This window comes from Sycon ciliatum, chromosome 4 (genome assembly GCF_964019385.1).
Source record: "Sycon ciliatum chromosome 4, ocSycCili1.1, whole genome shotgun sequence".
Taxonomy (NCBI): Eukaryota; Metazoa; Porifera; class Calcarea; order Leucosolenida; family Sycettidae; genus Sycon; species Sycon ciliatum.
Window position 1 is genome coordinate 7,512,343 of NC_088646.1, and position 12,520 is coordinate 7,524,862.

General features: G+C 47.5%; 1 protein-coding gene across 2 annotated transcripts in view; it reads right to left on the minus strand.

Annotated features, from left to right (window-relative positions):
* The window catches only part of LOC135814204 (uncharacterized), a 38,379-nt gene extending 26,750 nt beyond the window's left edge, over positions 1-11,629 (minus strand). For both annotated transcript variants that reach the window (XM_065327293.1, XM_065327292.1), the window contains exons 1-7: positions 9,362-11,629; positions 8,563-8,707; positions 7,717-7,905; positions 6,658-6,877; positions 3,092-3,491; positions 2,242-2,572; positions 1,448-1,592 (exon numbers count right to left, since the gene is read on the minus strand). In XM_065327293.1, coding sequence (XP_065183365.1) covers positions 1,448-1,592; positions 2,242-2,572; positions 3,092-3,491; positions 6,658-6,877; positions 7,717-7,905; positions 8,563-8,707; positions 9,362-11,406 — 3,475 coding nt within the window. In that variant the 5' untranslated portion in view covers positions 11,407-11,629. The remainder of the gene's footprint in view (positions 1-1,447; positions 1,593-2,241; positions 2,573-3,091; positions 3,492-6,657; positions 6,878-7,716; positions 7,906-8,562; positions 8,708-9,361) is intronic.
* Between the last annotated feature and the right edge of the window lie 891 nt (positions 11,630-12,520).

A 12,520-nucleotide genomic window follows, 5' to 3' on the forward strand; every position in this document is an offset into this window, starting at 1 on the left:
TAGTGTGTGTGTGGGGGAGGGGTGTTATACTGTTCATATGGCTGTACAGCACTACTCAGCAGTGTTGTTGCATCGAAGAGAGCATGATCTGAAGATAGCACTACATGTGCGTGTTCAGGGAATGGAGCTCTTAAAGGGGAAGTTAAGGCTAAAATCCAAATTTCACCAGTTGTAGTCTTCGGGGTGCTGAGTCGAATGGTCTCGGTCCGAGGAAGCTGAGACGCTCCCTTCCTACTTTAATCCCAATCGAACTCGCGCACTTCCACCGAAACTGGGTGACTGCGCCCTACTAGATGGGGATTTGTATGCAAAATTTCACTAAAAGCGCCATTTCGTTCTTATAAAAGCACGGATGACCGCGATTGGCCCATATGTTGTAGTCTTTTGGACGCCGAGTCGACTGGTTTTGGTCCGAAAAGGCTGCAATGCAGCGTTCGGTCCTTATTCCCAATCGAACATGCTTGAACAAGCGGTCACATGCTCCTGCGCACACCAGTCACCTGGTCACCGTGCCTGCAGGGTACAACTAATACTTACAGCCTGTCTTGACCTTTTTTGGGTGCAGTCCTGTCACTCGAGTTGAACTCGAGATGAACCTTGATGTGAAAGTTGTCGCCTGCTGGCGCTGTGACCAGGTGACTTGTGCACGCAGGGGCACGTGACCGCTTGTTCAACCAGGTTCGATTGGGAATAAAGGAAGAACGCTGCATCGCAGCTTTCTCGGACCAAAACCAGTCGACTCAGCGTCCAAAAGACTACAACATATGGGCCAATCGCGGTCATCCGTGCTTTTATAAGGACGAAATGGCGCTTTTAGTGACATTTTGCATACAAATTCCCATCTAGTAGGGCGCAGTCACCCAGTTTCGGTGGAAGTGCGCGAGTTCGATTGAGATTAAAGTAGGAAGGGAGTGTCTCAGCTTCCTCGGACCGAGACCATTCGACTCAGCACCCCGAAGACTACAACTGGTGAAATTTTGATTTTAGCCTTAACTTCCCCTTTAATATAACTTCGCAGCTCTGCTTCGGAACATGAACCACTCTTTGAACACTGGAGGTTCATGCTTGCTTATGTTCTTGATACACCGGCACTACAGTACATAGTGAATGCATGAATATCCTGTAATATTATTAACCTGTCCGTATCCTCGGGGCACACTAGCCGTGTGACTACTGCCACACGAAGCCGTGTCTGGAGTAAAGCAATGCTGCCAAAAGGCATGCCGTTATCACATAGCAACGGGTAAAGGTAATAGTCATGCTTATCACATAAAGCCACGGGTAAAGGTAATGGACAGTTTGCTGGTGTTCATTTCTACGGGAGCTCGTACTCAGTGCTCTTTTTTTCTTCTTCTTTTTTTTCAGGAATCCGGCCACAACGCCTGCACAAATACATACGATGACATAACAAAGCCCTAAAAATATATATCTCACTCAGTGCTCTTACCCTTTACGGTGAACAGGAGGTTGCCTGATGATCCTGGTACGCCAAGCAAGCGCATTGACTGGATACCTCGATCTGAGTGAAAGGTCTTGCGGAGGACCGGGGCTAGATCAGTACCTGTGCCCAGTAGTGCATCGTCCGACTGAATCTAACAGACACGCGGGCACAAGCAAAGGTACAGCAGAACCGGCGGACACAGTTGTTGATTGGTCCGGCAGTAGCATAGCCTTTCACACGTTGTGTATGATATATGGCGGGTACACATGCCCTCCACAGTAGGAAAGAACACGTGTTGGTGGCCGAAAACTGGTTAGACCGGCGATAACCTGACCAACCGGGCCGGTTCCGGCGGGCCTGTACAGCCCTGCTCAGAGAAATCCAACCTCATGAGTATAGTAGCGCCAAGGGCTACACAGCCCTAGCACCACACACACCACTCTGCACACACAGCCCTAGCACCACACACACCACTCTGCACACACCGCTCTGCACACATGAGAGCGGTGCTACTTTTATTCATGAGGTGGGATTTCGCTGACCAGCAGTGCCAGCTACTGAACCGATCATATGCATGGCACAAGCAAAGGTGACTTTCAAATAGAATGATCTCCGGTGTTCACAAGGACCTCTTACTACTCTTACCGCAGCACCACGGCAGAGGTCAGCAATACAGCATATGAGTGCCTGAATAGTTTTCGTTCTGGAGGAGAAAGAAAACGGTTTGCTTGCGATGCACTATGCACGCAGGGAAGTTTCAAGGCCCATGTCCTGGCTGGAATATACATACTATAACTCACTGTCAGTTCCATCCAGGTGTGCCGCCAGTTCATCCACTCGTCAGCCGGCTGAACGTTGATGGAGAACACTTCGCCGGGTGCTGGGTTCAGGGTGATTTTGGAAATGCTACGCGTGGCATTGGGGAACCGCCTGGCCGTATCTCCGATGCAGTACTCTGGATGTGTTGTGTTGATGAGCATTGGGGCCGACCAGTCGCGGACATGACTTGACCAGGGCGTTAGAACCAGTGGATAGCCAGGCACAAAGGGCAGCATGGAATCGCGGTAGATGTGCCGCTCTCTCGCCAGGCTTAGCAGTCCACAGTCTGTTTCCAGTGGATCATACGTAGTCCTGGGAAAAGTCACCCGCAATCAGCACTCACATTAAAGCTTCCTTCTATTACAGCACTGGTGAGTTTCTAGAATCAAATTTGACAAGGAAGTTATTTTCTGTAAGCATATGGACTGGTCTGTGAGTGAGATTTTCTTCAGGCAAACAGTTTGCCGCTTTCGAACATTCTATCATTTGCAAATCTGCAGTTACTTATGGTAATGGTGATGCGCAGTCCTGGGTTTCTTGTCAGACATACTCGTACTTTACCTATGCTGCCCCCAACCAGCAACTTTTACACACAGGGCTTTGCTTAGTCTATAAAACTCCCGTTCGAGAAGCACTTTGAGCATCTGGTTCTTCTTGCTTTGGTAGGTTAAAATGACCCATGCATATTTTTGGTAACTTCAGTGTGTGTGTGTGTGTGTGTGTGTGTGTGTGTGTGTGTGTGTGTGTGTGTGTGTGTGTGTGTGTGTGTGTGTGTGTGTGTGTGTGTGTGTGTGTGTGTGTGTGTGTGTGTGTAAGTTTAGGTCCAAGTACCTGTGCTGCAGTTGCCACACGATTTCGGATCTGTTGCAAACGTCCTTGAAATACAGTATGCGCTGCGTGCCGATGGTCTTGAAACATGTGGTTGTTGCATACTTGAAGAAGAGCCAGGCTGGCGCTGAGCCCAACAAGGAAACCGGATTCCTTGTTTGAGGCACCCATGCCAGAAGACACTGGGCTACACTACCGCACCGAAATGGCTGGCTTAGGTATGCATTTTTCAAGTTACACGTTGACGTTTCTCTCGGTATGGTGATGCCGAAAGGTGACAAGTGTGAACTATCGTCCCTGCTCATGCAGTCTTCTCGGCAAGACTTGTTTGTTCCATATAATTGTAGCTTGTCGGGCATATGCGAGTCGCTTGCACGGCAGGGACTGAGCAACGCAACGGACACTGCATGAACAAGAAGAAGAAAGCAAAAAACACAAACAAGACCTTGCTGGTCCCTACTTTTTGAAGTAGTATGACTTTAGTGTTACATGGTTTCAGACCGCAACTCTTCATTTGTCTAAGATCGACACCATCTGCACATAGCATGTGTATCATAGAATCCCAAGACCCGAAGAGTTAAAAACAAAAACCCGACCATGGTTGCATCGTCCTGCATGGTGGCCTACACATGAGCAAAAGTAAAGCCCATACCATAGAATCCCGCGGATAAGCCCATGGGCTTATCTGTTTCACAAGGACATTTCGGTGGGCTTATACAAGAACATGGGCTTATACAAGAACATGGGCTTATACAAGAACATGGGCTTATACAAGAACATGGGCTTATACGCGGTCATGGGCTTATACGCGGTCATGGGCTTATACTCTGACACCAAAATTGTGCTATTGAAAAGTACCAAGGAAGTGAGAAGTACATTGCTAAAAGCCACTCTGCAAACAAAAACAACCGATGATTGTGTTGAAATGTACAAAAACAACAAAAACCAACCCAACATGTACTACGTACATCATACGTGTACATGGTACGACCAAGAGTCCATAATTTATGGACTCTTGGTGCGACTCAAGACCCATGGGCTTGTACGACGAAGCCTTGTGATGTTCGAACTTTCCCTGGGCTTATGCACGGGCATGGGCTTATACGCGGGTAGGCTTATCCGCGGGATTCTACGGTACTCTTTTTCGTGGCAGGGCATGGGCATCATATTGTGAGACTAAACGAGGATGAAGGCTATCAGTACGAGGTGAATAGCAATTTCTGGACATGAAAATAAAATAGAGGCCCACTGGCTGTGTGTTTTACATTTTTCATATCTTTTTGTATCTATTGTATGGCCTAATCCTTCATCTTTTGTAATGTGGATTATGGCCTGGTTTGTGAATACTGATTCTGGACTTTTGAGATCATTCTATTCGCATGTGCATGTATTTCCTTGTACCGGTCTCTGCATAGTCTATTCGCTGTGCATGACAATTACATTAATCTAGACAGTGCTCTGGGCACATGTGCATGTTTGTCCGCATAATTTATTTTCTATAATGCATTATGTTATGAGCACTGTCCCAGTGTCAGCAAATATTGATTGCATGCCTTTGTACATATTTCTGCTTGCTTTTTTGCTCCATATACCTCCGATTTGTGGGGGAGGATTGCTATGTATACGTCATACTTCATAATATGATGACTCCTCTTTTCTCTATCATACTGAGCATGCGTCATAACAACAAGGTCTTTTTGTCCGTCACTACTCTATGAACTGTTTGTGTGTTAGTGAGGTCCGACACAACAATCAACAAGGCACCGACACGAGGAGAAACTACAACAGCCCAGCTGTCAACTGCAACAAGAAAAAACTTCATCAACCTGACTGACTTGACTCTACACGCGACGAAAAATTATTTTACTCGAAATGTCCAGAAATAGCAATTCACCTCGTACTGCTGTACTTGTAGTGCATGACTGTACTTCCAAGTACTAACAGGAATGCTGGACAAAGACGACTGGAGACAAAGTGAAAAGCGACGACCGATATTAGAACAGAAGGAAGACTTGGAAAAAGCAAACTAATGAAGGGAACAGCATCGATCGGGAACCAAGGTGTAACAGCAACACGCCCAGAGCACCGGGGACTCGACGGGGACTTGGCGGTGGCAGCTCACACTTGCAGCACACAACCCTACCGGCACATGCGCTGACACACGTCATGCCTCGCACGTGCACAATCAGTCGGACAAGCGCTCCACGGTGTGCATGCCACATAGTACACTTTAATACTCATGCAGGTACCATGTACTGTAGGAGTGGAATCTCTAACGGGGCACAGAGTTTTTAACGTTACGAGAAAAAATGTTAAACTTTAGACTCGTCACACTCTCAGCTCTTACAGTAATCTAACAGCACACTATCCACCATACCAATGATATCCATACAAACTCACACAGCACACTGTCCACCATACCAATGATATCCATACAACCTTACACACCACACTGTCCACCAGACCAATGATATCCATACAAACTCACACACCACACTGTCCACCATACCAATGATATCCATACAAACTCACACAGCACACTGTCCACCATACCAATGATATCCATACAAACTCACACACCACACTGTCCACCATACCAATGATATCCATACAAACTCACACACCACACTGTCCACCATACCAATGATATCCATACAAACTCACACACCACACTGTCCACCATACCAATGATATCCATACAAACTCACACACCACACTGTCCACCATACCAATGATATCCATACAAACTCACACACCACACTGTCCACCAGACCAATGATATCCATACAAACTCACACACCACACTGTCCACCATACCAATGATGTCCATACAAACTCACACACCACACTGTCCACCATACCAATGATATCCATACAAACTCACACACCACACTGTCCACCATACCAATGATGTCCATACAAACTCACACACCACACTGTCCACCATACCAATGATATCCATACTTTTTGAAGTACAAACTCATACCTGCCAAGTACTGAGAGTGCTTTTTCTGGATCGCCAGGGCAAAATCGCGGGATTTGCCTTGGTTTTTCGGGATATGTCACATTTTTACCAAAAAAATCCTTTTTCAACTTTTGATGGCACCAACACTTCGATAATAGATGATCGATGGTGATCATCGGATCATACTTACACATGTTCAAGACTCAAAAACGGAGGTTTTTCAGAGACTGCTCATGGAAGGAGCACTAGTAGATCCACTGGTACTGCAGCCTATGGCGGTCGGGAATCAATAAGGACAACTACTGACCTGTGACAAGTCATCTGAAGTGCTCCAAGTACGATATCAAGCTTGTTTCTTGTACAGTGAATTTCGGGATAATCGACAGGAATTTCGGGATCGCGGGAGTTCATCCAAAATTGAGTTCATCCAAAATTGCGGGATAATCCCGAAAAAATCTGGATACTTGGCAGGTATGCAAACTCACACACCACACTGTCCACCATACCAATGACGTCCATACAAACTCTAGACCAAGGCCACCTGCACCTAATACTCTCAACACAATAATCCAATGATTACCTCGTGGAAGGGAGCAGTACTAACCATTGGCGCGATCTGAAGGGCCGTACGGCATACAGAAGGCTTGAAGTTCCATTTTAACTGCCAACGAAAGCGCAGGTTTGAGTATGGTTAGTGGCCATTCTGGTACATCAAATTGCTGGTAGCAATATACCCAGCTAGCCATGAAGTATGCTGCTATCACCTCATCACCTCCAGCCAAGGTGGACTTGTTCATGGACTGACCATAAAGGATGGACCATTTCTAAACCATTAGACACCAGACAGTGGCACAAACCAGGCGACATCAGACAACAAGAATGGCTTTAGTACATCTGAAGACCACAGGCACGTGGGCATGAACAGGAGTTTCATATAGACGTCTAGGGTACTCTCAAACTGGATGTTGAACTGTAAAAGCTCCTCAAACTTCAACAGGGCATTTGCCGTGCAGCATGCACACACACACACACACACACACACACACACACACACACACACACACACAAACACACACACACACGCACGTGCACACACACGCACACACACACACATCAGAGTGTCAATTACCCGCACCCCTCGGTGTGGCCTGTCTCCAGAGGTCGGATGAGGAGAATGTTCGGAAAAGGGAACAGTCAGACATCCATCTAAAACATGCATATTCCTTCATTTTCATAATTTCTCATTCTCTTTGGCAGTACCACAGGAACCATACACACTGGAGCTCCTAGAAATGACACTACGGTGATATATTTTGCCTCCAACATGTTGCAATGCATCGTTTGTACCACCTGAATGGTACTTCGGGCGGGGAAAATCAGTAAAAACTCATTTTTGTCCCTTCATTTCAATGCAAACCGGTATTTCGGATATTTGATTGTTCGGATAGTTCACGGCCTAAGAGACTAACTTAGGGATACTCGACAGCAACGAAAAAACATGAAAGCTGATAGCACGTAGATTCAGCAAATTAGAGTGATAGGGCCGATAATAATGCATCTGCTAGATATCTCATGGACATCACTATACAATTTGTAAGACTTGTACTAGTATACATGTATGGTGCCACACTTAGTACATGTATTGTAAACACACACTGCTTACGAACAAATCGAGCGCATTCTTTCGCTGGCTCTTCGGGAACTGCAGTGGACACTTTGGTTTATCAAACGACTTCCCATGCTCGTTGTAGTTTCTCGTTTCAAACAGCCATACGGCAGAGGATTCATGCCCGCCATAGTAGATGCTGCCCTGGTTCTCAGCCACATTGCCGTGCGCATTCATCAGATGCACCTGTGAGTCAAAGAGAAGCAGGGCGTGATGAGTCATGTCTTCCGTTACTGATTGTATAACAGGTACTCATTTAGCGGTAGTGCATTTTGAACACCGCCAACGTTGCGAATATCGTCCCTCGATCGCGCATGGGAAAGGATTGTACATAATATTTACGTGTTGTCGTTTGTGAGGTTGAAAGTATGCAATCAAATAGATACTATGTCTGAAGATCGTGTCGTTATTCTTGAGTTGTTATACCCAAGGCCGTCAAGACTTGATATTCATGAAGTAGACTGTACTCTGGAAAGACAAGCTTGAGACCGTGTTAGGGAACTAAACATACACTTGAGTAGGAATGAAATGGGGCTCGGATCAGTTTGTTTTGGTTTGCACACCTCCCATTACTCATGACGTTGGCTACTGTCAACTCATGCTGCATTGTACACAGATGCAATTATCATCTGTTCTTGTAGTCACTGTCCTTGGCTTGTTGATGGCTTTTGCTGCATTCAAGATTCTTCACGAAGTCTGCTATTGCTAGTAACCAATCATCAGATTGAATACACGTCTCCTGAAAAGCTTCCATAACCAAGAAGAAAGGAAGGAATTTTGCGGAGAGAATCAAATTCTGTTCACTAAAATTAACATGCTGACCAATTGTGCTGGCAGGCTTACCTTCTCTAAATCAAACAAGGCTTGCCCCACTGTCCTCATCACACCTCCGTTGCGTCCTCTATTGGATATGAAATGTGCCTCTCCTGTGAACGTCACATTGCTACAGCATGCTACCACTGCGGTGTGCTTGTTGGCCTCGAACCTCCTGTGAGGCACACAGTGCAGGACAGATGATAGCACTGAAATGAAACTGGGGCATGGTGCTATGTGTACACACCGGCACACATGTACATGCACCTGCATAGTACCGGTTTTTAGATTGGTTGGGTGGGGGGGGGGGGGGGGGAGACAATGTGCTCTGTACCAGTTCAGGGTGACATCAACTAAACTCACTGTACATGTAGTTGAGTACATGGCATACAACGTCAGTGGAACTTAGGCCCAAGTGGGTGGAGTCTACATGAGTTATCCTTTGGCAAATGTTCCAAGAAGAATGCTGTAAAAACCTGTACACATGATGTAATCAGACACTGGTGCAAGGAGCATTGCATCATATATAATGACGTCAACTTGAAATTCTGTCGGGACAGCAGGGTACCGGTATGTTGGAGTTGCACACTCTTGGGGGTTATGTACTCTTGGTATGATATGGAGGGTAGATCTACATGACTACACGTGACCTCAGCACTCAGCATTGAACACACGTAATCGTTGGTGGTCAATAGGCTGGCCTGGCCAGGGCCTGACCAACCGTAGTACTTGCCTGCATGCATGGCAATACGGGAGCACCAAGCCTAGCACCACTCCCCTGAATCCATACAGTAACTCAGGCAATAGCAGTCAATCTGTTACGACTCACACATTATGGAACAGAAGATTGGTGAGCCAGACGTAGACGACGCCATCTTCTCCCTCATTCCCAGTGAACGTGCAGTTGCTGAATGTGATAGTTGGCTGGTCGGGAAGCGACTTCATCCAGGTGTACACTGAGCATGGCTGTTCCAGGTTCCTGCTGAAAATAGCCGCCCCAACGTAGGGTCCAGTTCTCGGAACAGTATTCGCTACGAACTTTGTATTGTTGAAGAGCGTCTTTGCTTGACGGAGTGCTGCTTTCGGACCGCGAATGTGCAAGTAGACTGCGCCGCCCTGGTGCCCAGCTTCGTTCTTCTCAAACGTGCAATTGTGGAGCTCCACACCGTAGACATGGAGGGCTTGAGTGGTTCCTTCACCGCACTGCTCAGTCTTGTTACTACTTTCGCTGCTGCTGCTGCTGCTGTAAACAATGGACAGCCCACCTCCAACGAGAGCATGGTTGTCGTGGAACACTGTGTTCGAAAATGATACCGTCTGGATCGCTGATGCAGCTGGAACGCTCACTTCCGCCTGACCCGCACCGGGATCATCATCATGGGCTTTTAGGGCAATTGTGACCTTCACAACCGTTCCGTAGTTGGCGTGATTAGAGGCGAACAACGAATCCGTGACCACTACCCGATTCTGGCAAGGAGAGCGCAACTTCACGTCCAAAGCGTAACCGAGGGTCCTGTCGATGCGATGTATCCGCTGGTCCTCGCATCGATATTCGGCCGGCTGTCCAATACCAGAGAACTTACAGCGCTCGATGAATGTTCCGATAAGGTGGGGCTCCTCCTTGTACTGGAAGAAAGAAATTCGGTGCGCGTACGAACCGTACTGTTTCTCTAACCAGCATATGGCCTTCTTCCAATGTCGTCTTGCTTCAGCAGGAGAGGGACAAGGCGATGACGGTGATGGCGGAGTTGTAAAGATTTCTAGCGCCGAGCGAAGGTCAATCGAGTGGGCAATGTCCTGATACGGTCTTCGCAAAGGCAACACTCGCGCCCTGCTTGCGTTGGCCGTGCCCTCAAAAGTACACAGGACGAAAAGCACACTGAAGCTGTCTTGCACTTTGACCCCGTAATATGTCTCGTTCTTAGAATTCGGTGTGTTGATGCTGTCTGAAATACGAAAGCTGCACTGTTCAAACATCAGCATTGAGGAACGTTCCACAGACAATAGGCCACGGAGGTGTTTGAAATGGGCTAGGTCAAATTCAACCCCGCGGAAAGTTACTTGGGATGAATTGACGAATTTGATGAGGGCATCGCTACCGCCCACATACCGATTAGGTTGCGCTGTGCTCTGACTGTTAGACGATTGTGGATGTGGCCGGTCAAAAGGGGCGAGACATGGTTTGTGGCGCAAGATAGCGTGAGAACAGCTGCTAGTATGGTCCATTTCTACAGTGATCCGACCCTGCGACGTGCTCCGTCCTGGATTCAAGGATGGAAACAGTATGCCGCCCCGCGGATTCCGACCCCGGTCGGGCGCATCACAATTGCCATCGTAGAGCAGTATGGCGCAGCCGGATGCAGGAGACGCAAGCAGCTTGACCACCACGTCGGGATGTCGAGACCCTCTACGTCGGAATAGTACATGCGAGTCCTCAACAGCTAGTAGTGCCGACTCCAAGCTATCGTATCTCGTCCTGTTCTCCAGAGGCGAGGATAGTGGTGCTGGCTGCGATTGTCCTTGATGTGGGTCGGTGGTATTGTGTGATGGCTGACCTTGGTCTTGTGTTGGCGGCGTAGGCTGCCTACTGGGGTCTGACTGGGCGGTCATCGAGTCTATTCGATTGGAAGTGGAACCGTCAGATTGGGCGGTCATCGAGTCTATTCGATTGGAAGTGGAACCGATGGTCGGATGGTCTCTTGTCCAATCTACCGGCAAGCTTGGACTGGCCCAGCCCGCTCCAGGTCTCTGTGGCCATGACTCAACGAACAGGACAATCCAGGGCTGACTGCATGTGCCAAGGCGAACAGCGAGTGCAAGTGTATAGACCAGAGCGAGAATCACCCACGCAGTGCCAGCTCTCGTGTTCATCATCAGCCTGCTCTGCAAGTCGCCGTCTTTGTTGTTGTTGTTGTTGTATACTTAATTTTCTAAGATGATCTAGAGACTTGACACACCACAGAGCACTGAAACTCTGAAGACTGGTCCTCTCTTTGCTAGCGATAGCACTATGCCATGCAGCACGATCGAATATTCACACACGCTCCCACCAGCGCGAGATGAAACGACCAGAAAGCCAAATAGAAATGTGCTGTTTCGGACTGAATGAGGACAGGCTTTCGCTAGGATGGTTATGCATATTATGTACTGGCTTTGTAGAGGCGAGAACATGTGATATCTATAGGTTACACCAAGAGTACAAATGTACTTGTACTCTTATGTACTCTTGGTTAGGCCAACACTGGACCTTTCCACTGATGGTAGTGGAATATTTGCATGGTTGTATTCTAATTATTGTCCACACATGTTGGTTGGTTTGTGACGCGACGAGGAGATCGATAGGGGCGAGAGAGTCTGACACGCTAGGTGGGAGTGGGACATCTGGCCACAAACTGTCATAGCACTTCCGAATTCCGTTTATCGTGTGACTGAACAGTATACGTGATTGAAGCTGCTTAGTAGCTTACTTTGCAAGCGTGCAAATCACCCTTGGTGCATGTAGATCTACTTCCTTACTGATCTTAGCCCATATCAGGACAGAACACTTTACCGTGGTGTAGATGATACTTGATAGCTAAGAACATATGCCTAGCCCTGCTAGGACGATTGCATTCCCAGGCCATCACTACTTTTTGTACACGCATTTAGTTTCTTTCTCTTTGAAAGCCAGCCGTTGTCCGTTGACCGCGGTGGTGCACCATTTCCAGGCACGAAGTCTCAAATGGCTGCAGCCTTGCAGGCCGCCTGCCCAGGACTGAAATAGGAAGTCTGTGCACACCGTTACGATAAGTACCAAGATCATCCTCATACCGGTACTCGGTAGTCATCATGCTCATCATTCATGGTCATAGCCAGGGAGTAGTACAATACCATTGTACTACTCCCTGGTCATAGCTTCAAACTTTGAAAGGCTGCATGGTTGTACAATGTCATGTAGTTATGCCAGGGAGACTGTGAGACTTGATACATGTACCGTTATGCCATGGAG